This window comes from Semicossyphus pulcher, unplaced genomic scaffold, assembly GCF_022749685.1.
Source record: "Semicossyphus pulcher isolate SPU_LCO1_2020_fin unplaced genomic scaffold, fSemPul1.0.p SCAF_1, whole genome shotgun sequence".
NCBI lineage: Eukaryota > Metazoa > Chordata > Actinopteri > Labriformes > Labridae > Semicossyphus > Semicossyphus pulcher.
In genome coordinates this window covers 1264336-1291234 of record NW_027211603.1, presented here as the reverse complement: position 1 = coordinate 1291234, position 26899 = coordinate 1264336, and the positions used below count along the sequence as shown (strand labels likewise).

Here is a 26899-nt window from a genome sequence, read left to right as displayed (position 1 = left end):
ATTAACAGTAGGGATGCACCGAGATCAAACCTGCAGGACCAAAACCGTTTCCTGTTTTGGGAAATCGTTGTTGGATGATTTCACAGAGAGTCCACAAATAGGAAAATAAAGTCTACTTATCCTATACTCCATACATGTTCAACTGTTACAATAAAACCTTCTGAATGTAAACGTCAGTGAATCGTCTTATCGTCAGTTTCACAGCAGCACAGATTTTGTTAGATTGTTTTGTTTTTCATGAATTAAACTTTTAATTTGAAAGTTTCCAAAGTTACATCACCTCGCTTTAAAAGTGCATTTCTACAACTTTTCAGACATTTCTTAATAATAATAATAATAATAATATTACAACGCTCCACATTCTTTGCATGACTGTAAAATTCTGGTTTTAGTTGATCATATTCATAATTTCTGTCTGATCCATCGGTGCATCCCTAATTACCAGCAAGTGACCAAGCTTGAAAGCTAACGGATTTAGCTTCACCCTCCACCTGGGAAAGCAGCCCGAGTGCATGCACAGTGCTGATGCACGATGCTGTGGAATGAATGAGCAGATCACTGATCAGAGCGTCGGAACAGTGTGAGCCCACAGCCGGACGGAGTGCGGCAGCAGAGCGGAGCTCGCCTGAGCAGACCTGACTGCTGTCAGATCAGCGTTATAGCGTGTGAATTTGCTTTACATGAAATAAAGCTCTCATGTTATTTCAACAGAGAGGGAATGATTGTCACACCCGAATCACAAGCTAACTCTGTGTACCACTATGGGCCTCATGCAAAAACAAGCACACAAACAGAGAGCTTCCTTAGAGGCATGTACCGACTCGTAGCACTGATTCATGTGTTCATCATTTGAATTGTCTTTACATAAATACATAAAAAACATTTATACATAAAAAACGACTCAAGTTGTCATAGTAACGTTCAGATTTATGTACCATAGGGCAGATTAAAGTGTTATGCAGACAACTATGAGGAGTGAACTACAATATTTTCACTTGAAAACGTTTTCTTTCTTTCGGTGTTTTGACTACAACAGTAACGTCACCAAGAGCTGCCTCAGGTACGGTTCACCTGACCCAGAGTCTTGTCATCTTACAGGTCAGTTTTACATGATTGTTTATCAGGGCCGATTATTAAAACATTTATAGCCGTCACGTCACCGTCACCATTTTAAACTTTAGAATTTAACCATCTGAAAGACTTTAGTCATCTAACACGTGAAGATATCAGACATACCAAGCTGAAGCCTGTAGCTGCTTGGCTAACAGTCACAGATTTTGAACATTAAAGTGCTTTATTCAGAGTTATTACAGGTTTTAAAGCAGCAGTTAAGCAAATTATCTGTGACATGTAACTTTGTGTAAGAGAACAGCTGTGTCTCACTCCACGGGCTGCAGCCTTCAAAGGAGGCGGTCCACAGAGGATGAGTCATTCATGGCCTGCGTAGACGTTAAAGCTGAACTGAAATGAGACGGTCTGGTCGACCCTTGCGTCACCAAATGCCGCTCCTGTCACCTAGCAACAGGTAGCTAGCGGGCTAACGCAGCTGTCCGATTGAGTTGAAACCAAAAACATTTCAAAGTTTATTTCTCGTAAAAGTCTGCCATCTTCTTTGAATTGCCGTGAAGGACGCACAAGATGGACCCTTCACGGCCCGGGAAAAGGAGGACGCATTTGTCGGCTGCATCTGAAGGAGCCTTCGAAAGGGGACAGCCTTCGACGCGCTGCTGTGATGCAATCGGCCTTCAAATACGGCCTTCGAAGGCTGCAGCCCCTGGACTGGGACACAGCTCATACATTCCTTATTTCTTGCACAGAGTGGCTCCTCGGCATCTGTAGTAATATTTTGTCCTATTTTGGTCCCCTAATGTAACTCCAAACTCCTCTGCAGATATTATTATTATTATGATAAAAACCTGACAACAAAGGGATCAGAAGTGAGAGCTTTGAATACTAATCTAATGTTGTCGATTAAAAATTCTCTGACGCATGCCGTTGTCCTCAGGCGGCATTTATCGAGTTGAAATGAGCAAGTTAGGTCCAGATGTGTGAAAGTTTGTGCAGTTTAGAGTTTGATGAGTCCTGACATCAGAACAGAAAAAAAAAGATGTCAGGAGGAGTTTAAGGAAATGTTCTTGCATGAGGCCCGATGACTTTTATTCTTTACTTTTTAAACAGACCAGAATCAAACACGAACAGAAAACGAGAATATGCTGCACCTCGAGGAATAAAACAATGACATTCATAATAAAGTTTCTGTGAGCCTTTGGGAGAAGAGCGGATGTGTGATGAAACACAGCGTGCGTCCTTGCTGAGGGTTAGATGAAAAGCTGCAGATCCTCTAAAACAGAGAAGCTGCAGGTTCGTTTTTCTCTCAGAGTGATTCATCGACTCTTCAGCTAATCTGCAGCAGCATGAGAATCTGCTCTGGACGGACATTAAATCACCGGATCTCATCTGGAGTTTGGCCTCCGATGGATCCGGTCCCACTTCATCTAAAAGCCCTGTGACGTACAGAACGGCCTGAGTTAACGCCGCAATCATCCAGGTCAAACGAGGACCTTGATGAGAGGATGAACAGCAGCTTAGAGTTCGGCTTCAAATTCTGATTTATATTTTCATAGTAAAGTGTTCGAAGAGGCTCAGAGTCTAACATAACGTGAAAATCCGTTAAGTCATCCCACAGAAATCAAAGGAAAATCCACCTTTTGATGTATTTTTCATGTCTCAGGTTGTGGGTGGTGTCAGAGGTTGTATAACCTGCGTGCTTCTACACAGCTCTGCTGCAGGTTGCTGGCGGTGATTTTACGGGAGCCTTGACAAGTTTAATGATTAATGATGGAGGTGGGCGGATTAAAATGTCTTAACCTGTATTTTACTCTCATTATGCAAACACAGTCTATGCACTTGAGAAAAAAATAACTAAACCTGTGTAATTCGACTTCACTGTGATTATATATTTATTTTGAAAGCCATTAGAGTGTGTTCATTTTACCTCCCTGATATTACCAGGGGCATAAATACAAGCTGCACCCAACAGCGCTCAGTGTCTACAACAACTAAATATCTTAAGTATCATGAAGGGAGGATTTCATGCAGCTTCTCTCTCTCTCTAAAAGATGTAAACAAAAACGTATAATAACTGAGTAGCCCGTATACGCCTCGGTGTTATTTATGTCGCCCATTCGTCTTCTTACGTTACACCAGAACCGACACTGTGCTCGTGTAATGTCACAGAATCGCCTTGTGATCATCTTAGCTTTTATTTTGATATGTTTCCTTTCACAGTCGGTCACTGGCGTCTCGCTTTCCTACACGCCTTTCTTCAAAAGGAACAACGATTAAAGGCAAAAACTAATAATGGCCCTTTTTTTAATTCGTTTATCTTGTTTTTTTTTAATTCTGAAATCGAAAAGGAAAAAAACGGTTCAGTTCCTCGTTTTAAACCAAAAAAGGAAAAACAAAACGGTCCATGGTTTTTCCAGTTATTAGTTTGAAATGAAAAACAAACCAACAAAACGTACACGGAAAAACACGGACAAAGTATCTGTATGAACTTAAAGAGCCAGTTCGCCTACTTTCAACCTCAGTCCTGTCATGCTGTCATGAGGAGCTAATGTCCTTATGGTAGAAAATACTGCAATTCTGCTCTGTGCCTTTGGAGGGCGCTATCCACTTCTCCAATGGGCCCTGGCAAACATCCAGGGAGCTCGCTAAACTACACTTCCTCAATCTCGGACTTCCGCCTCCGATGTCATGTCTCGTTGTAAATCGTCAGGTTTGAAATGTCGACTGCAGACCTGAAGATGTTTTAGACGATCCACCGGTATATTCTCGTCGTATTTCAGATTCTGTCCCGCTCTGAGCCGTCGCCTGCAGTGGATTTTTCATCCATCCATTTTCATTCCCATTTTCTTTCTTCCAAATATTTTAATATCAATAACACAGTTTAACTGGGGATTTGTGTGCAACCTAACCTACAGCTAACTCGACTCCATTAGCAAATCTGTAGGTGAAGTATTTTGGTCTCTTATGGACTTTGTTGACAGTAAGAAAAATATAAAGAATGACACCAAACTTATCCTGAAAGGTAAGTCAGAGTTCAGCCTTCCTCACCAAACCTGACTGAGAGAACACTTCAGGCTGCTGTACGTCACACAGGCTCATGATGAAGTCGTTGGTGGTGTGCATGAGCTGCTGATGAGCGGCTGAAGTGAATGAACATCAGTGTGTGAGCGTAGAAACATACCAGCGGTGGCCCGGTGCATTGTGGGAAAGCAGGACAGACACTTACCCTGGGACTGCTGAGAGGACTGGTGGACAGACCGGAGGACGCTCCGCTGATCGACCGCGACCTGCACAGACACGAGGAGTGAGGTCAATACACTGATAACTGCACGGTACACACTGGCTTATACACATGTACAGCGAAGTACACACACAAGCACACAACAGGTACACACACAATCCCACAACCTCTTTGTGTAGATGTTTAAGAACCTGAACTGGGAGCAGATTTGAAGGTTATTTGATATCTAGAGAAAAGTGACTCGTTCTCAGAGTCTCTGTTGTCTTTCACTCTTTTATCAGCGCGTCCTTCAGCAGAACATCCTTCTTCCTTTTAACTTGTAGTCCTTCAGTGCTGTTAGTTTTACCTGCTTCTGTACCTTCTGCATACAGCCTGCCATGGCCTTTAGTATGCACAGTGTGTAAAGGAGCTAGCTTGTAACACTCTATCAGACACCACGTAACAACGAGTGTGTCCTGTGTTCATTAAATAAAACTCAAGCACGAGCAACATCCTGGGTTAAAGGCAGCATCTATAAATAGTTCAGACATGTCAGCAATATACCACACACATACACACACACACACACACACGCACACACACACGCACGCACGCACGAATGCACACACACACACACACTGCAAAATTCATTAGCACCGTTTCTCTCCTCTTCATGAGCTTTTCCATTTTTCATTTACGAGTCATTAACTTTTCATATCTCCCTCCTTCTCTTTCTCTCTTTTGCCCGAATGGTCTCTCTCTCTCTCTCTCTCTCTCTCTCTCTCTCTCTCTTCTGGATCACCCCTCACACACATCGTCCCACACACACACACATCTACACACACTGACAGACACACACACTTTAACCACAGGCCTGCTGATGTCTGTGAAGACTTTGGGGTTTAATTGCCCAGAGACAATTTGGCTTTGTTGGAAGTGAAAAATGAAAACAGTAAATCATAATTAAACATCCTTGAAGACACACACACACACTTACAACCACACACACACACACACACACACACACACACACACTTACAACCACACACACACACACACACTTACAACCACACACACACACACACACACACACACACACACACACAAAGGAGGGATGACATCACTGGCGTTAAATTACCTCTTGCAGATGTGTTGTTGTCGTAGAAACATGTTATACAATATTAATCTTGAACCCATTAAGGTGCTCGGATGTAATTGCAGCAATTTTCTTCCAGCTTAAATTATTATTATTATTATTGCTTGTTTTGAGACGTGTTGTAAAGTGTCATTAGTGTTTCTCTCTCACACAAACCGATGTAACATCTGACAAGTGAAAACAATCATGTCTGCGTTACATAAAAACTGTTGAAACCACAGATTACAGATGCAGCGAAAACGCCTTTATGTTTATTGTTATTTAACTTATTTTGTCTTTTTAGTTCCTTTATGAGCTGCCTAACATTAACATTAACAATTGTTGCACATTAATTTATCTTAAGCTTTGAGCTGGAGTAACTTGTTAGAAAACCAAACATTACTCGTGTAAAAAGTTTTTGTAGCAGTTTTGTAGCATCAAACTATCCGATTGAGGTAACAATAGACTAGAAACTACTACAAGGTAAAATGACTATTTTTGTGAATGGGGTTTCGTGGCTTTGAAGAGAGTGATGTCATCTCTGTTTCTGGTTAAAATAAAGCAGACGTCTATGTCTGTAGGGATCCTGTCTGTAATGTCAGACACTGGTATAACTATCTGAGCCGAGCAGGAAATCTACTGGAGAATATTCAGAATATTTATTTGGAAAAACAGGAAAGCTAAAACTAACAGTAACTTCACTTTTACAAAAACAATTATGGTAAGCATTTTAAAATGACCTCTCACAGGCTCGGGTTGTTGTTTTAAGTGTGTGACAACGTTACAGAAAGGATCCCTACAGAGATAGACCTTTTTGTTACAGAGGAAGATGATTTATATTAAGCAGAAACAGCTGTCACATCGCTCTCTTCTAAGCCACCAGACTCCATTGACAAAAACTGTGATTGTACTTCACAGAAGACTTGTTGCTGTACCAGCACTGCCTTGTTTGGTTATTTTGTTTGAGTAATTGGGTGACTTTGGTGTGTCAAATGGTGAATTGGATACACAATTATATTTGTGAATCACGCAATAAAACAGAAAAATAGCAGATTGAGGCAGCAGTAGACCAGCAGCTCTTGTAAGTTAAAATGACTGTTTTTTTAAATGGAGTCTGGTGTGTTTGCAGAGAGCGATGTAACGTCTGTGTGTGGTTAAAACAATCATCTTCCTCTGTAACACAAAGGTCTATCTCTGTAGGGATCCTTTCTGTCATGTTGTCAGACACTTAGAATAACAATCTGAGCCTGTCAGTGGAAACAACAAGAACTTTTAGTGGACGCACTTTGTTTGGCCACATTTGCCCGCAGGAATCACGTTGCAGCCCATTTCGCTTCAGCTGGTTAAAGCCATCTAACCGCAGCAATTCTTTCTAGTCAGACTCCAAAATATAAAATAAAAAGGGCCCAGGTTTAAAAAACTACCAAAATTCCCCTTTTAAGAAGCTATTTTTTAAATCTTTTATGCTAGCAAAGTATGAAATGACAATGTGTTTGGTGTTTTTATGGTATTCCAGAGATTCATCAGCTGAATCTGCAGCTGGTTTCGGTCTTTATGTAACTTTATAGAGAGTTTTAGCTTAAGGTTTAGCAACTGTAGCCTTGTAGTTCACAGACTCCACAAACAAAAACAGCACGTTTACCTCACAGAACACAGGAGTTGCTCAATCAGTTAGTTTGCTTTGTCAATTAAGTCTGGTGGCTTGACCGTAGTGCAAAGGCTGTTTCTGGTTTAAGCAAGCAATACTGTATCTGTACTGTACTGTGTTAACTAATACTGAGGCAGTGCTGAGGAAGTGTTTCAGCACGCAGAGAGGCTCCATTAGCGACGGTGAGGAGCCTCTCCACACTGTCACACTTCAGAGAGGAGCTTCTATTAACACGCTGCTCATTAACTGTGACACCATCCAGTCCACAATCAGGAATCTGGAGCCGGAGAGTCTTTGAAATGTGAAAATTAATTCACGGTTCATGGCTGCTGATGTGTGTTAGAGAGGAAGCAACAACCTTGATTTTATGGATCTCCCCAATTAGATGATGAGGGAGATAAAGGGCTATTCAGTGGGAGTGAAAGCCTCATTTCCATCTCCTGTTTGTGCTCCATCTGCATTCCTGGCAATTAATTTATGCTAATCTCCACCCAGGCAGCAAATACATCGACACACTGCGTTTCCCCGGCACAAGGTCAGCCACACAGGGAGGTATAGACAGCACGCATGATGAAAATGACCCCTCAACAGACAGGCACAAACAAATATTAACCCACGCACACAAACACACACTGACAATGAGGAGTGAGGATGGGTGGAAGGAAAAAGGGGGAGCGAGAAAAGTTGACCTAAAAATTCTCTTTGCCCCCCGAGGGCTGAGCGAGGACGTCAGAGAGGAGAGTGTGCTATTTTTCAGATTTCACAGAGATGAAGATATTCTGCTCCTTCTCTAACAGCAAACACACCAACACTGTTCAGATTTCAGTTTATTTATTTACTAACTTACCTTCAACATGTGTACTACAAACTGTTTGGATCTAATCTCATGCTGACACTCGACACATTAAAGGGCTAAATCTGTCGTCATCGTGAGGTCAATGTGGCCAAACTCAGATTTAGCTCCAAACATTGCCTCGAATTAAAATGTATTAAATGTTTATTCTGATATTTTTAAACCTGGGCCCTTTTTTTTTTTTCTCACTACATATTTATATTAAGTATATCCATTTTATTTGCTTCGGCCTGCAGCAGTAAAACAGGCTGTTATGTATGCAACGTAATCCTTGATGGGTCAAAGGTCGTCCACTAAAAGTTCTTGTTGTTTCCACTGACAGGCTCAGATTGTTATTCTAAGTGTGTGACAACATGACAGAAAGGATCCCTACAGAGATAGACCTTTTTGTTACAGAGGAAGATGATTTTTTTAACCACAAACAGACGTTACATCGCTCTCTGCAAAGACACCAGACTCCATTGACAAAAACAGTAATTTTACCTCCCAGAGTGCAGGAGTTTCTGATCTACTGCTGCCAGTCAGTTCGTTTGATTGTGTTATTGTGTGCCCTTGCTGTTTTAAATGGTTACTTCTAATACAACACAATTTATGTGTAACACAAAATATTAAGAAAAAACGCAAACAAATTGAGGCACCAGTGGACAAGCAACTCCTGTGTTCCATGAGGTTAAATTACTGTTTTTGTCAATGGAGTCTGGTGGCTTTAAAGAGAGCGATATAACAGCTGCTTCTGGTTTCAGATATCATCTTCTCTCTGTAGGAATCCTTTCTGTAATGTCGTCACACACCTAGAATAACAATCTGAGCCTGTCAGTGGAAACAACAAGAACTTTGATCGGGGACATTTTCCACCAAGGATTACGTTGCATCCAATAAAATTAAATGCCCTCCAAGGATGCTCCAAAGCTTATGCAACAGCTTTATTTGTAATTATGTTTAGGGCCCCAAACTGTACACGTCTACTAAGCTTCATGCTCGAATGAACGGGAACATATCGCCTTAAATTTGGTTCATATCACCATTAAAGAGCCTTGATAGTTTAATTTCTCTTCCATAAAGTTTGTGTGTTAGAGGGTTAAAAATGTAAGGGCCTATCAGATTCAATTAGGACAAAGGATTTAGTAGAAGTAATGTGCCACAATTAAAAGTGAATGACTACACAGACATGTAAAGAAGTTAAGCAGGCAGTGGGAAACTAGACTAATGGATGTTTAAAAAGAAGGGACAACATGAATCTGACACGACACACAAACTGAGGAAACACGACGATCGGAGCCGACCAATACCTTTCTTCCTTGCTGCAGTTAGCGTTTGTGATATCCAAGCTTTTACTGAAAACAGATTTGCTAAAGGGGGCAGACAGAAAACCAAGAGACAGACAGAAAGGCAGTCACATAAGGGGAATCCTAAAGGTTAGCATGCAGTAATCAAAAAACATACAAAACTGAACTTTGCACTGAAAAATGAAGAAATAAAATCACCATGAAACAAAGAGAAACACGAGAAATAATCAGAGCATGCACAGACTGAGAAATCAGAAGACAAAAACCAGGAGGAGAAACACATTCATGGATCATGCTCGAGTCAGCGGGACATTCAGTTCACTTTAAATAAAAGTTCAGTCTGTTTTAATTTAACTGAACTTTTTTACACTGTTTTATGTTCAGGTTTATTATCACAGCACAGCAGACAAACTCTGTTACAATAAGAAATCAGGTACGTCCTCAAGCCAGAGCAGAAATATAACAATAAATATTCAGGTTGTGTGTGTGGGTAAGTCTTTATTTAAATAAATGAACACAATCTCAATCAGAGAGTCGTCTGTCCTGTAAAGCTGGTCTGTACAGTTACAAAGTAAGTTTCCTGATCACCAGGTGTTTGAGTAACGTGTTACAAAGTAACCCGTTAAAGTACTGGGATTACTTTTTTGTTCTAACGAGTAACATAACACGGATGTTCTGCGAGTTAAGTAATCTGTTATTTAGTTACTTTTCCATAAACAGTAATCTGTTACTGGAACGTAAATCACCGTATTTCTCTTTTCCTTTTGTCTCCACAGAAACAGAAACTCCCTGAAGCTCTGTTTCTGTTTCTCTCCTCCTTCTTGGCAGGTCGCTGCGTACCAGCAGAAGGTAAACACAGCTGTGTCAGTGCGCATGTGTAGCTAGCTAATTCAGCTAGCGAGCTGTCAGAGAGGACAGCGTTTACTTTGTGGAAATATTCACATTATTCTGAATGTTTGGGTGAAAGGGACGACAACAACATGACGGTGAAATGTAAGCTGTGTCTGGAGGAGAAGTGCTCGTCAGCTGTGAAGAGCTCGACTTCAAACGTGAAGAAGCATCTGCAGCTAAACACAGCTCCACAACACTGGTGGGACTAAGAGCCTGTGTTGTGTTGTTGTCATGGAAACAGCTGTGTCTAAAACTGTCTGCCTCTGTCCAATTCACTGTCAGACTGTTAGCATGATAAAGAGCTGTAAAGGTTATACAGCGTCTGTCAGTCCTGTTATCAGGCTGCAGAGTTACAGACTATGGGCCGTAAACGAGGCTCTGCAATGACGGTAATGACGGTGGCCAATGAATCTCGGGGTACGCTGGGCCGCAAAGGATGCACCCGTGGATCCTTCATGGCCCAGGAAAAGGGGGACACATTTGTCGGTCTCATTTGTAGGAGCCTTCGAAATGGGACAGCCTTTGATGCGCCGCTGTAAAAGTAATCGACCTTCAAATACGTCCTGCCAAGGATGCAGCCCCTGGATTGGGACACGGCTGATGTGTGTATTTACTTGAAAGCAAAAAAAGCAATACCAGAAATTGAGGCTCCGTTTTATGAGTGTTAATCAACATGACTCGAGGGCTTCAGTCTTCCTCCCAGTCGTTCCTGAACACAACCTGCCAAATTCTCTGCGGTTGATTATTTTCTGTCTAATTGGATATCGACGCTCAAACTTGTGGAAATGAATCAACAAACTGTTCCTGCTGTCTGAGCCCGAGGTTCACACCACATCCTGACTTTGATGTGGGCTTAACTGCCTCTCTGCTGCCTGTACGTGACCCTCAGATGAAATTTATGTGAAATGACTTCGTCTCACTTTTTAAATGATGAAGTTTATGAAGGATGTCAGAGCAGGTTTAGAGCTCTGCTGACCTGTACATGACCGTGAACAGACTCATTTATAAATGATTACATGTAACTTCTTCACTGAGTTAGTGAGTTGTTAAAGGGTCAATCAGGTTATATTTCAGCATAACTGTGAAATTAAAAACTAAAGATAAAAACACCTCTTAGTTAGTTCCACATACACGTCGACCGAAAACTGAAAACTTCTGTGATCATTTTGACGGACTTGGGATCGAAGCAGCAAAAAATAGTATCTTGAACATACTTCTGTCTTATTTTAATAAATGTTGTGGTGCTCTGACCGTCCTCCTCAGACGTACTAACTATAATGAAATGATTTAGGGAAAAGCGGTCAGTGTTAAGACTGTTGACCTCCATGCAACCTGTGACAAAACTTTAAGCGACTTCTTTTTATGTAGCAACACGTCGAGGTCTTCAAACTGTCTGAACTTGAAGTAATGACCACAGTGAACGTCCTGTGTGTTAATCATTGTCAGCCTTTAACAATGTCTGTTGTAACACACAGCAGACTTCAAACTGCATCATATAATAATCAAATATAATATAGTCTATATGTTTTGTTAAATGATAGTGTGGTGTACAAAGAGTGACTCTATAACTCTTTCTCTGCACTCCTGGAAGTTTCCCAACATGTTCTGGGCGGGCTGCATGTGTGAACACAAACAGCTGAATTTTCCACCCTGACTTTATGCAGACTTTTTTCCTGCCAGCCTCCTGGTAAAATGTGCACAAGAAGTCGGGGTGAGTCGATGTGTGAACGCAGCAGGTGATACTCAGGAACATTCACCGGAAGCGAGCGGGTGGTTTGGTGATGTTTACATCATGTGACCGGCGTGAAACGTAACAGGAAGATTAAAAACATCCGAGGTTGAAGAAGAAGGATCGACAGCAAAGATGTCTGCAGACTGGAGCGATGAAAAGATTCAGGAGCTTCTGGCTGCGAGAGCTGAGCCCCAAATTGTTCGCCTGCCTCATTAGACACTCCCCCTCCCTCCCCTCCCTCTCTGAGAGGGAGAGTTTAAAGGAAAATGCCAGGTGCAGGCTGACTTGAAATTTTTCTGTCAAGAGTGCATGTGTGGAAAGGACTTAATGTTGGCCACTCAAGCTAATCTAAGTTGCTGAAGGTAAAGCATGCTGTTTCTTTTGTTAAAAATGCTTCATCAATAAGAAGAAATGTCAAGGTTTAGCATGCAAGATGCACAAAATGGACAAATGTCACACTTTCTTAATAAATCTGGACGTCAGTCTAATGTAGTTTTTCAGCTTAATTAATCGTGCAAAGTTAAAACTTTTTATTGATTACATGAAGAATGTGTCGAGGCTGTAAAGACACACATTTAAAGCTCCCTTCACAAATAGGACTCTGATATTTTCTGGCCTCCTACATGCGTCCGGTCTCAACAATCCAAACACCAGCAGCCGCTTGATGCACCAACTTGCTTAAAACATTTCAGCTTCTTAAACCAGGATGCTTCTTGTCCTCTTTGACTGCATGCTCCATGCACACTTCACACACACTTTACACAAACCCGACAGTCCTGCTCATGCACTTTTTAACAGTTTTCACGTTTCTCCACCAGAGCTAACAGTTAGCATCTGGCAGAGCGGCTGAAACAGGAGCTCATGTCAGGTCTTGTGTGATATGTTCTGTACATCCTGAACCGACAGAGAGAGAAGGATGCAGCATGTATTTAACCGCAGTTTGCTGAAGGAGGGAGGGATTTACAGCTGAGGACAGACCTCAGAGTGGAGCTGACGGAGCTCAATGAGGTGAAGAATTGACTGAGGTTGTGCTGAGAGCAGACAGACGGCGTGCGGGACATAAATCTGAGAACGAAGCAGTTAAATGTTCTGCTGAGCTGCACCTCCTCCCCTCACTTCTCTGGGATTAAATACATGTTCTATACATATATAAAAAACATCATCAGTTACACTTAAACAACAGCAAATCTCCTCGACAGACCTGCGTGTGTCAGACATGTTTGTCCATGCTCTTGAACACACGTGCGGTCTCTTACCTCTGACCGTGCGCAGCCATGTCGAGGGCTCGCCGCACCGGTACCGGAGACCCGCCCTCCGTGACGCTCAGCACCTCCATGGACTTCCTCTCCGGTCTCCGCTTACCGTGGCGGCTCAGCATGGGCGAGTCCACGCGCTTCCTGGGAGGGTCTGCTGAGCGGGGTCAGGGGTCAAAGGTCAATGAAAGGATAGCACAAGGACAGAAACTAGTCAGAAAAACTAAACTGCCAAAAGTTATCAGTATTTAAAGAACTCGTATGTCTTTAATCTGGTGGGTTAGATTTTAATTATAAAGCCAAACCCTTCTGTGTTAGCTTAAAGGGCCAGTTCGCCGATTTTCAACCTCAGTCCTGTCATCCTGTCACGGGGAGCTAATGCCATTATGGTAAGAAAAAAAATGCAATTTCGCTCTGTGCCTTTGGAGGACGCTATCCGCTTCTCCAATGGGCCCTGGCAAACCTTCAGGGAGCTCGCTAAACTACACCTCCTCTATCTAGGACGCCCGCCTCCGATGTCATGTCTCGTTCTAAATCATCAGGTTTGAAATGTCGACTGCAGACCGGAAGATGTTTTAGACGATCCACCGGTATATTCTTGTCATATTTCAGATTCTGTCCCGCTCTGAGCCGTCGCCTGCAGTGAAACGGTCGTATTTCACTCCAGCGTCTCTCTCTGGGCCGTTCCTTTCAGAGGGAGGGGCGCAATGCATGCTGGGTGTTGTAGGAATGTAGAATGGGCGAAACCACGAGCTGTTTGTACAACTTTCTCCACAGCTGGGGCGTCAATTTCAAATATTATTGCTTCTATTGATTACAGAGAACACCAGCTCTGACTGACAGCTGCTGTTTCCAGGGGAGAACTGCTCCTTTAAAGCAGTAGTTACTGTTCTTGTGTCGCTTCTGATCAAACAAATACAGAAACATTTCTATCAATGTCCGTCACAAGTCCTATAGGTGGCCGCGAACCGTCTATAAGCTGGTTAGCCAACCACAATTTAACTTTAAGAAGAAGAGGAGAAACTATGTACATTCCTACAAGCGAACACGCTCAGAAAGAAATTTTTTAACTGTTAACATGGTAAACGTTTTCTTTTGAGCAGTTTATAAAAGGGATCAAACTTTCCTTCTGAAACAGATTTAAAGTTGAATTTGTGCTTTGTGTTTCTGGTGTTAAAATTTCACATTTTTATTCTTTTTGGAATTTTAAAGGAATTATAATCTGAAAACACGTCACAGTCCTGAGTGTGATTTTTAGTGTTTCCTGTTTTATTTTGTTAGTTCTTGCCCCATCTGGGTCATGTCTTGTTTTACTTCCTGCCCCTATGTGTATGTGTTTCCTGCTCTCCTGCATTTTTGTAAAAAAGCGAGGCTCCAAGTCAACCCAGCTACTGTCTCATGCGCCAACATCTCACACAAATCCAGCTGTGATTACTTAAATTTCGTTCTAACCGTATGCTAAACGTATGCTCACTTTAGCTAAACAATATTTTTCCAGTTATAAGTCGATAGGCTTCGTCGATGCTTTGTCACCATGGTAACATACTGGTGTTTGGCAGGTTAATATTGGCCACCCTTTTCGTTGAGCACATTAGCACACCAATATTTGCTTATTTTGCACCAAACACAAAGCACAGCCGAGGCTGATGGGAATGTCATTTGTTTGGAAGATAATTAGTCTTAAAATAAATGTCTCTGTTTCTTGTAGCCGTGTGTAGTGTTGTTCAGCAGGACTTGCTTACCGATCTCGTTGCGTGGCGGCAGGTTCTGGTCCTCGTGGCTGGGATACCTCTCCTTACGGTCCAGCAGCAGGAAGTAGATCATTTTTTCCTGGTTGTCTCTGCAGAAAGAGGACGGTCAGAAAGCTTTCGTCAGCTGAGTGCACGTTGTTTAAGAGCAGGACAGTAAGATGCTCCATCATCAAAACGACATATTAAATAGAAAAATTCATCAAACTGACATTTTCCCCAGCGATCTCATCTATCCAGCCTCCCTCCTTCTCTCTCTAATCTGCCTCCTCTGTGGTTTTCTCCCTCCCTCCCTCTGCTCCTCCCCCTCACTCACTCCTCAGACAGCAGGTCTTTGGTCAGTTTTTCCTTGTCTCTGAAGCAGCCCAGAGAGTGCATGCTCTCCAGGACGTCCGGGTCGATCTCCTCGGCTGCAGCCAGCGTCCTGATGGCCACCTTCCTGGGGACGGGCTGCTCGGGCTCCGGCTCGTTCTTTCCCGCTCTGCAACGAAACACAAGCAGCTAAACCGCAAGCTAACTTTTCAGAGCGAGTGTTTGTTTGCCTTTTTACTGAAGGTTGTATAAATAAAAATTAAGACTAAAGTCGCCTATAGTTTGAGGCCTTTGCTTTTGACCTTCTTGTGAGAACAAATGACTCAGTGTTGCTCAAAATGTAAACTGTACGAGTGCACATTGTGTGTCTTGATCCTCTAAGGAGGCGTGCTTTACTGCACAAGACTTTCTGCTAAGTAATCAAAAACAGGTATAATCACTTAAAACGGACAACTTGAGCAGTGGTTCCCAACCTTTTTTCTTGGGGCCCCCCCATGCTTGTATCTAAGAAAGGCTGAGCCCCCCCAGCCCGCACACACGTACACCAAAACAATAAAGAGATTCATTGAAAATCTTCATTGGCAAAAATTAAAACCAGTCAGCCGATAGTTTGCAGAGCTGTGGACCACAAAGTAGCTACTATATTGGGGACCAAAAAAAAAAGATCTTTGGCGCCCCCCTAAGGGGGACCCGGACCCCAGGTTGGGAACCACTGGACTAGAGGATTACAGATGTACAGCCTAAAGCTCATTGCAAAATCTCATGTTGGCAACACTTCAGAGTTAAAAAGACAAGTGTGCAATTTGAAAAAAGGTCATTTATCTTTCTGAAACGCTTAGTGAGTCCAAATCTTAGTTGGCCATGAAAGGTCAGAGCTAACAGACTCACTCCAACTAATTTGGCCCCTGAGAGAGAGACAGGATCGACAAAATCAAGCGAGGGATACATTTCCACGTACATTTCACTTGCTCCGGGATCACATGGGAAAAGAGAGACTCTACATACAGTGAATACAGTGACTTTCATAAGTACTCGTACCGCTCGGATATTTCTAGAATTGACAGTGTTAAAACCTGGAAATCAAAGTAATTAGAAGTTTCACAGCAAAACATTTAAAGCACTTCATATTTTTATTTGTAAATATACCATTTTAAATCACCTCCTTCCCACTTCAAATTTATGGACTATTTTGTGTTTATACATTACAACCCCCCCCAAAAAACAACAACAACAACAACAAAACAACAACAACAAAAAAAACATTTTCAGTTGTAACATTGCTAAATTTGAAAAAGGTTTACTGTGTGGAATTCTTTGTAGCGACGTCACCGTGTTTCAGCTTTTACTTTGGTGCCAGCACAGATTTCAAAACACCAGATTCGATGTTTTTACTATTATTCTACATTTTTCTTTAACCATCTTATTTAACGTGGACAGAAACAGGCAAAAACAATGACAGGCGGATACTTACAGGTACCACGTATGCTTCTGGATCTGCTCTAACTGTAACAGAAACAGGAGGAAGAAATAAACATTGATGACTCTTATTTATAAGTTAAAGACACAGGGCAGTTACGTGTGAAGGACTTATGAAGCAGGGTGCATTTGATGTTTGTTACAGCTTTATATATGCATTTTAAGACTCCACAAGTATTACGGGAGCCATCCACTCTGGTCAGGAAGGACGAAGGATTACCTGGTCGTAACCTCAGGCTGTTAAAGTGAACTCGGCCTACTTAGACAGCAAATATGACATTAGAACCAAAATACACACATCCACTCCAATTTGGACTTTCACTTCTTAATATGAGCCTGTAGGGCAGCACTTCCTGTCAGGTTACATACTGTCCTCCTCTTTCAACAGGACTTGCCGACCCTTTCACCACCAACGGCCTGAACGGGTCACTCTTCTTTAAAATATTGGACTCATCATGGATAACTTCAAAGCAACACAACCAGATTTTTTTATTCTTCTTCCTTGTCAAAGTATGGTGCCTAAATTCCCCATAATGCAGTGCGACCCCTGACAGTTCCCTTATGCTTGTTAAGGTCTGGTTAGCTAATTTTTTTTCCTCCACACCAGCACGTTTTTATCAATTCAAAAGTTGTAGTGTTTAGCTCCAAATGATGCTGACTCAAGTGACATCACTTGAGGACATTTACCAGATTTCACAGATCTTCTTCTGGATACAATCAAAGCTTCCTTTGGGGTGAATTGAGCTAATCAGATGATGTCCACTACAAGTTGTTGTTTCCACTGACAGGCTCAGATTGTTATTCTAAGTGTGTGACAACATGACAGAAAGGATCCCTACAGAGATAGACCTTTTTGTTACAGAGGAAGATGATTGTTTTAACCAGAAACAGACGTTACATCGCTCTCTGCAAACACACCAGACTCCATAGAAAAAAACAGTGATTTTAACTTGCAGAATACAGGAGTTGCTGCTCTACCACTGCCTCAATTGGCTTTTTTCTGTGTTATTGTCTGATTCACAAATGGATCCTTTTATCCATTTAAAACACCAAAGTCACACAATAACAAACAAACTGAACGGGGCAGCAGGTAGAACAGCAACGCAACTGCTTCTTCAAGGTAAAATTATTGTTTTTGTCAATGGAGTCTGGTGGCTTTGAAGAAAGCAATGTAACGTCTCTTTGTGGTTAAAAAATCATCTTCCTCTGTAACAAAAAGGTCTGTCTCTGTAGGGATCCTTTCTGTCATGTTGCCAAATAACAATCTGAGCCTGTCAAGCAATCTGTTGGAGCAATTTAAAATCTTTTTGATCTCCACCTAACAGGACTATAATACTCTGTGTGGTGGGAAAGGGAAACTACAGCTGCTCATAATGTCCTACTCAGCAGAGCCATTTGGTTTCCTCTGTGAATCAACAAGCACCTCTGGTGGGAATGTTCGTTGCTATTTTAGCTGCAGGTGAGTTTAGGTTGTAGCTGTGAGAATAAGTGATAAATAGGCAGTGATTTCACACCATGTGAAAGTGTCACAGCTGTTTTGATCACATGACCGACCCTTTTAACAAGTTGCCATGACTGAGCTACGACATGAATTTACTTCTCTGTTCTTCCTCGTCTGTAAGACATGCAGACGTTTACAGCTGTTCATCCACAGTTCAAATAACTGCAGACAAAACAGAAGTGAAAGCACATCATCCAAACTAACCCTCTGTTCTTTTGGTTATGTTTCTATTCTGAGCCAGAACAAATCCTTGGCCGGAGATGAAAAGATTTTATGCAGAGCGCAGAAGCTGCAGGGCCAGTCATGGTGCAGTTCTGCTAAATTTAGCCTGAACAGTCCCCGAGGCAGCAGACTGTACAAATTCAAACCGAGCAAGAGTTTCTAAGCCTAATCCTGTCCTCCGGCCAGGCCAGTCGACCGGACAGGGAGGTTAGGTGAGGTGAGGTCAGGTGTGTCGCTTACCGTGAGCCTCTTTCCGGCGTCCACTTCGATCATGCCGCGCAGGAGGTTCTGACAGTCTGGAGGGATGAAGTGCGGCATGTGGAAAACTCCCAGCTTCACCTTCTCCAAAAGATTCCTCAGGTTGTCGTCGTCGAAAGGCAGGGCGCCCTGGAGAGGAGGAACCAGCGCGGCATGTTGGTCACTGTTTATCTCACAGTTTAATGAATCTAACATGTCACCAAAATACTTCCTGAGTTGTTATTAACATAAAAACAGCTTACACAGCTCTCCTAGGTGTACTATGTTCATTCCCCTCTCACTAATTGACACTGAAAGAACCATGGATCATTTCTATCTCTTACTGTATAATTGTCTTCATATATCTGTGCTTGTAATTTGAGTTTTTACTTGAATTGTAATCCATTTTATTTCTTCTGCTTGTGCGTAATGTGTATTTATACCATCTGCAATTACACCTACGCATCGACATTAAACTCGGACATTCAATATGATTTAAGAAGTCATGTTCCAGGTTCCACTGCCTCAAATTGCAAAGCATTGTGGGCTTTTTATTCTACTAATCCTTTTGATGTCTGCATCTGAAGGATCTTCCTTAGAGGGGACAGATGACTGATGAAAGTCAATCCCCAAAAGAAACAGGACAAACCACCCGACAGCATGCGAAAAGCAGAGGCTCTGGCTGAGGTTGGGAACTGGAAATGGGACTCGCAAAGAAGCGTTCCTGCCTGATGGTGGCAGTAGAGGAAAGGTCAAGGGGTCATGAAAGTCTTTAGAATAATCCACCAGGTGTGAATATCCTGATTTATTTTGGGGCAATCTGTCCGGGGGTGTCGAGAGGTCTGTGACAGGTCAAAAAGGAGTACACAGACTTCCTCCTGTTGTCATGTAAACAGCCTGTCAGGTGTTCACTCACAGATAATCTGGATTGGACAGATAAGAGGACTGTGAGAGATAACAGAGATCAGAGTCAGTGATGATGAAGCAGTTTGTGTCACAGCCGCCCGGCTCGGCCTCTGCTCGGCAGCTGGGGAGCGCGCTCAGTGACGTGATGACTGATACGGTTTCCTCCTTCATTGTAAACGGGTGCAGGACGGAGCCAGATGGCCGCTGACACTGCCGGGTAATCAAAAAAGACGAGTGGAGAGATTTATCTTCACATGATGACTGTGTTAGTGCTCCATCTTAATCACCAGGAGGACACGCGAGCACGCACACAGCTCACCAACAAACTGTAATTTAGCTGCTTCTCTGACGACTCACTCGTCACTGTCGCGTTCTGAACTGCTGGCACGAAAAGCTTTTGTTATGTGAGCGTGTCTCATGTCTTTAAATGACACTCTGCGTTCCACTGATTAATTCAAATATTAAAGAAGATTATCTATAAGAACTATAGGGAACCAAAAGATAAACATTCAGATGTATTTGTTTGTCTTACTGGAGGACGAGTGTTCCCAACAGCTTATTTTTTGTAGTGAGAGGAAATCGTTTGTCACGTCCCACTACGACCCAGTGACAAAAGGATCTCCATACGGGATTGTGATAAAAAATATGTCGATAACAATCGATAACTACTCGACATGGATAGTTCAAACCGCCTATCATAAAGCAAAAATGAACCATGAAACAAGCTAGTTTCCAACAGAAACGTGTTGTTGCTGCAGGTAAGAGAAGTGAAATGATGTGGATGTTAGGGCTGTAAGAAAACATTCACACACTTGAGAAACGTTAGATTATGTTTAGTGAGACTGTTTTGATTCTCCAGAGAAGAGATTCAGAATGAACATGAAGTCGTGCTATGATGATGCATTTACAAAAGCCCTTTTTACACGGCGGTTCAGCCTCGGTGCCGTAACGAAGCTCGTCATCATGCAGCCTTTGTCGTTTTACATTGGACCGCCCCAGTGTGTGTTTTTACAGCGTTCTGGTGTTTCAGAAACAAAACGTGCGTGAGGTGTTAATTGTAAATTAGGGTTTAGAAAACGCAATATGACCTACTGCAAGTTTCAAACTGCAGGAGGCCGAATATTTGAGTAAAATGTTTGTCAAAATACCATTTAAATTTAAACATCTTGCCACAAGTTTCAAATATCTTCGTTTGGTACGGATCCCAACAGAAGAACCATAATCACACCATCAATATGTCTTTCAATGAAAATGAGAATAAAGATGTAAAAATGATCATTCCTTTGATATCACAAATCATATCGAAATCGCAACATGAGTCTAAATAAACACAATTAGATATTTTGCACAATTAGATTTTCATCGTTCAGCCTTACTTAAAATACAAACACACGGCTCCGCTGTTCACACTGACACCACTTCACCTCCGTTATACCTCTGATGCCGGCTCAGAGGCGGACTGACTTCGCCCCTCCATTCCGCCTCCGTGCATAGAGGACGAAACGTAACAGAGGCGTAATAATCCCGCCTTGAAGAGCCTAGTGACTTTGATACGTGAAACCTTTTACACGGGGTTGTGTGTCCTTTAGAATATAAAAGTTGTCCTAAAAATGTAAAAAACAAAGAAATATATTGCCTTCCTTGTTGTATGATAATAAATCCCACAAAAGACTGGACGTTAGCAGCAACTCTGCTTCCAAAGACAGGTTACCGAAATCGACTGAAAGACTGATTTTCAAAATTTTTTGTTTAGTGTTTTTACTGGTTTAAATCTCTTGGTCTGTGTGTTTTGGGAAGGAGAACACCCTGAGATCAACTAACGCTTAATGAATCCTGACCTTAAAACAAGCTAAGCCCCGAAAATGAAGCTGAGCTAATGTTAGCAGCAGCTAGCTGAGCTAATGTTAGCAGCAGCTAGCAGAACTCTTCCTGAGAAGTGACATGATAAACAGCAGTGAGTAAGGTGCACGCCTGCTTCATTTCTTTTCTTGTTTAATTTATAATGTGGCTCTAAATGTTTTATTGGTACACAATGTGTTTCCAGCATCTGATCTTTAACTCAGTCCCACCTTTTGTAAAAAACACAGACAGGAAGTACCAAAAAAGGCACGTCTGAAACACAACATTACAGCATCCACTGTTTTCAAACAGCGAAGTTAAGTTTCCTTAAAAGAGCAGAAGTACACATAGTTTCTATGAAGTGACCTTCAGCTCTGTCACAACGTGCGTTTGGTTTTAACCTTTAATTCCCAGAGCCAGGGCTGTTGCCAGGTAGTTCATTTAGTGTTGAGTCATGTCATTGACCTTTCTCTTCACCTTGAATACTCTGCTGCTTCACAAATAAAGAGTTCATTCAGCATAAATATTTGCCTCAGGAACAAACTTAATCAACTTCTCCGTCCCGTCTCTTTCCTCTGTAACGCTGCATCAAACCAGGAGAGGGGGAGGTTTTCCTGTGCCAGCATTTTTTAAATTAGAAAATGACAAACACACTCTCAGGGGAATGTCTAAAACAGAAATCAGTCCAGTCGTTCTTCCGAACATTTTGTGCAAAGGTGAGACTGTATAGAAACAAATTGCTCTCAAGAATCCACGATATTCCCTGTGGATTAACATTCAACCTTCTGAGGTTGCTACAACATTTAGCCTGGGAAGCTAACATGAAGCTTTAAATCAGTCCTTTAGCAAGAAACAAGACGGGTCAATTATCATACCAGATTTAAATGCCTGCATGTTTGCACACCGTCAGGACGTCTACTGAGATCCTGAGAAATAACTAATACGTCTTTTAAAGATGAATTATAACCAGAGTGACTGAAATAAATAATTTGTTTAGATTTTAAATATTCAGACTTGTTGTGGATCTATATTTGTTTTGGGTTTTGAGTCCATGTGACATCACAACAAGTAAAAATACCTCGTCTGGAGTTCTAAGGGTTAAGTGCCATGTCTATCCCCTCACAAACACATGTTGTAGATGCAGACTTCCTGTCATGTCCAATGCACAATATGACGTCTGTTTAATGATATCCATAAACTTTAAGAAACAAGCTAAATCCATATGTGTTGTTTTGGTGCAGCAGCAGCAGCAGCAGCAGCAGCAGCAGCCGTCACTCACCACTAAAAGTGCAAACAGGATGACTCCACAGCTCCACGCGTCTGCTTTCCTCCCGTCATACTTCTCCCCCTGGAACACACAGACAGACAGACAGAGAGAGAGATGAGACACATCATAAACTCCAGGAAACGTCTGTGCAACATTTATTCTTTACCAAAACTGCAAATCACCCCGACTGCTCTGAGCCCTGGCACCTTACTTAATGGAAAAATACGCCCATATATGGAAGTTCCTGCAATGTAACATCAGCAATCTGCAGACTGCAGTGCAGGAGTTATTTTGGGACGAAGAGTTTGAATTTTCTCACCAAACCTCGCTCGTCTACTGTGCGACTGTTAGTGCATAGATAGAGTCTGCACTGGAGGATAATGTTCCTTTTTTAATGACGTTGAAGATCCTTGTTAGGTTACTCATATTTCAGGCAACATTTATTTATCTATATTTAAATTTGAAATATAAATTTTACTCTCAGATTTATGAAACTGTTCAAATCAGATTCATTTCACATTACACGAGTTAAAAAAGCAAAATACATGAAAGAAGACAAAAGGGGGCGACAGGTATCGCCAGGTTGGCATCGGCAAATATTTAGAGATACTGGCAACCAGTAAACAGACGTATGCTGTGTGTTTTTGTGGGACGTGTGAAGAACATGAAGACAGCTGCACTAACTGGTATTTGCACACCAGGGGTAGAGGATGGTTCGATAACTGTTGACACTTACTGTACTGTAACAAAGCTTTTTTTTGTTTGTTTTTACATTATTCTTTCTGCTGTTTTCCTGCCTTTATTGATTGGACATTAAAGATATGACAGGAAATGTGGGGAAGAGAGCGGGAGAATGACATGCACCAAGGGGCAGAGGTCGAGTTCTAGGGGGCACCTGCTCTGACTGAGCTCAACCAGCACCCCATAATAAAGCTTTTAAAGATTTGAAAATCGAAGTTACAAAGTGCTTTACAAAGGCAGCAAAACAAACATGTCGTGAAGTAAAACCGACAGGTCATAAAATCAAAGGCAGATATTAAAATAACACTTTATTTAACAAATATAAAAGTCATTTAAAAGAAGTCTAAAAGACAGAAAATTATTTTAAATGAATTTTAAAAAAAAAAGCTCACCAATAAAATGATGTCTTAAGAAGGGACTTAATAGAGATCACTGACTCAGCTGACCTGATCGCCTCCTTTATGTCAAATATTCAGTATTAGCCTTAAGTATAACTGCATAGTACCTTCAATGAACATCAATATATCCAAATATACAACAGTTAGTTCTGACCAAGTAATCTGACTGGACACGAGGCATTCCATGCGTGGTGATAGAGAACAACATCACTGGGACTTTTCACTCTGTGTATCACTCCGCCTCAGTCAGCTGAATACTGTTATTTAACATTACAGCAGACCGTGTATGTTCTCATTGATCAAGCTGGTGCCTCTGAATCACACAGCAGACTCTTATCTCACTGGTTGCTTTATAAATTAAATCAAACAGATAAATATGCATCATACAAAGTGGCTGATCGGTGGTAACATGTAGACACAGTGCGTGAGGATGTTTGTGTTGCTTGGCAACAACAGTCCAGTTTCAGGTAAGTTGTGGAACTAGTTGAGTTAGTGGAGCGAAAAAAACAATCTGTAGTTGATTATTATTTCTATTTGCCGCTTGTGTAACTGTTGTATAAAAGCAACATCACACTCGAGGCTGTGCGGTCATGTACGCAGAGTAAGAGGCTGCCACCAGATCTTTAATGGGCAGTTATGAAACCAACAATGTGTCCTCCTGTACAGAAAACAGCTGCATACGCTTCATACATTTATTTATTTATTTATAGACGTTTCAAGCCACTCTGCACACTGGATATTTACTACATATCACAGATCTCTTCTTTGTCTCATTTTTAAGTTTTCAGTACTTTTTTAGAAGCTTATTTTAGTACTTTTATGTGTAGTTTGTTTTTAGGTGCCTCCATGTTTTTATGTTCAGTGTTAGATGCTGTGTCTTGACTGTGATTTCAGCTGCTGCATATATTGTAAAACCAAACGACCACTTGTTTGCAAAATAAGAAACATAAAGAAGATGTTTACAGGAATAAGAGGAAATACAGACACATGTGTGCAAGACTGCATTAAAGAATCTTCTAAGAGTATCTGAAGTGTTTGAAGTGTCTGTCAGCCCAGTGGAGGGGGAAGGGGCAGAGACCGGAGAGGCGAATGTGAGTGCATGCAGAGGATGGAGCAGTGATGTAAGAGGCATCCTGCGGTCAGAGCTGCTTTTACTGTATGAAAGGCAGAAACACGGAGAGAGGAAGAGAGAGCACTTACCCTGATAACCTCTGGGCAGGCGTAGTGAGGGGATCTGTGAAAGAGGCAAAGAGGCGGTTATGGACTCACACTGATCTGCACACAACATGACACAACACTACACACACAGCCGGCAGAGTACGTGACCAGGTGAACATCAGGACAACCTGCTCTCTTAATGCTCTCTGAAGGAACAGGAACCACTTCAACCAGAAACATGAAAACACCAAACTTTTACTTCCTGATGTGGATTATTTTTCTGTTAGCTAAGTGAGCGTTACGCAAGACAAAATGGCCTCAAACCAAATTCATGTTATGATGGCTCATCCCGTTGAATAACATATGACAACATCCAGCACTGTTCTCTACAATGAGGCTTTACTTAAGTGCCAACAACAAATATAGAAGAAGGTTTTGGCTCCATAGATCATAATTCAGGTACAGTAATTAAACCTTACAGAACATTGGATCTGATGCTTTGACGCTGCCACGATTTGTTTGTTTGTGTTATTGTGAGACTTTGTGTTTATGGTACGATGAGATCCGACAAATATTTGTGTGTCTGAACATTCTTTGTACATTTTAGTCATTTAGACCCAAAAAATTGTAAACATTAAAAATGATTGCTCTGTATTTTCACCACTGTCAAAAGAGGGGTTCCACAAGGTTCACTTTTGGGTCCCGTCTTGTTATCACTTTATATAAGCAATATTACATCCTTGTCAACCTACTTTAACGCCCACCTTTACACTGATGATACAGTTCTGTGTTGCTATGCAGATACTACACAGTTTGCCACAGAAATATCTGCAACAACACAACACTTTATAAACTACAAGATGCATTTTTTAATTTGAAATTAGTCCTGAATTCTAACAAGACTAAAAACGTGCTATATCACGGTAAATAGACCTCTGGACAGACCTCTGCCTCCACTCTAAAACCACGTAGTTCACTTTATCACTCCGCCCTAAGATTTATCATCTGTGACACTTACTTTACTCATTATTGCATCTTTTATGAAAAGGTTTGTTGGACATCATTAACAGAAAGACCTCAGAGGTTTTGCTTTATATTTATTTATAAAGCCCTTATTTGCAGCTTCCCATCATACATCACTTCCTTAGTAAACTACGTGTGCAAAATCAAAATTTGGTTAAACTTATTTGTCCTGCTGCTCACACATAAAAATGTTGCTGTTTTCCTGCTACTTTTATTATTATACTATACTTTTTATATAACTGTCGAGGGAGGGAAGCCACGGGGCTTTCTTCAGGCACACTCGCACCGAGACAAGGATTTAGTTTAACTGCCTTTACTGAATCAGGGCATCTCTCGTAAAAATCATCAATACTACAGGAGTAAACGCCGGCCGGTTTCGACCTTCATCGGGTCTTCCTCAGGGCGTGGCTGGGAAGAGTTATGACTCTTGCCCAGTGGCTTCCCTCCCTCGACAGTTCACTTTTTAGCCTTCAAGAGCATCTAGCATCTAACAACTTACCGTGACGACCTGGTATCCCTCTTTTTCTAATTTTTTATATAATTCTGTATACATTTATTCTGCTTTAAATTTACTCTCAAAGTTATTTATTTATTTATAGGCATGCCCTCGATGATTCCTCAAGATTTAAATAAAGGTTAAAAGAGTTTTAAAAATACTGGAACAACCGTTTAAATCAGTCTGAGGTGAGAACTGCGGTTACTACTTTATATTCCTAAAGTTATCTTATGCATCTGATTCCCTGAATGTATTGTTTTCGACCAGTTTGTTTATTCTATGTTCCACGTCTCTCTCTTCCTTGAATAATGACACACACACATACACACACACACACACACACACACACACACACACACACACACACACACACACACACACTGCAGTGATCACACTCATCTGCTCCTCCTATACGTGGATTCATCTCAACAAATGGAGCAGAGAGAACGACTCCACTAACAGCCATTCATACAAACTGTGCGTTACACA

General features: G+C 41.6%; 1 protein-coding gene across 3 annotated transcripts in view; it reads right to left on the bottom strand.

Annotated features, from left to right (window-relative positions):
• Positions 1–26899, bottom strand: part of LOC138612532 (serine/threonine-protein kinase BRSK2-like) — a 140164-nt gene that overhangs the window by 16655 nt on the left and 96610 nt on the right. For all 3 annotated transcript variants that reach the window (XM_069685886.1, XM_069686044.1, XM_069685965.1), the window contains exons 6-14: positions 24934–24967; positions 22607–22675; positions 18586–18732; positions 16618–16649; positions 15151–15315; positions 14829–14926; positions 13090–13243; positions 9214–9273; positions 4295–4355 (exon numbers count right to left, since the gene is read on the bottom strand). In XM_069685886.1, the coding sequence (XP_069541987.1) occupies positions 4295–4355; positions 9214–9273; positions 13090–13243; positions 14829–14926; positions 15151–15315; positions 16618–16649; positions 18586–18732; positions 22607–22675; positions 24934–24967 (820 nt within the window). The remainder of the gene's footprint in view (positions 1–4294; positions 4356–9213; positions 9274–13089; positions 13244–14828; positions 14927–15150; positions 15316–16617; positions 16650–18585; positions 18733–22606; positions 22676–24933; positions 24968–26899) is intronic.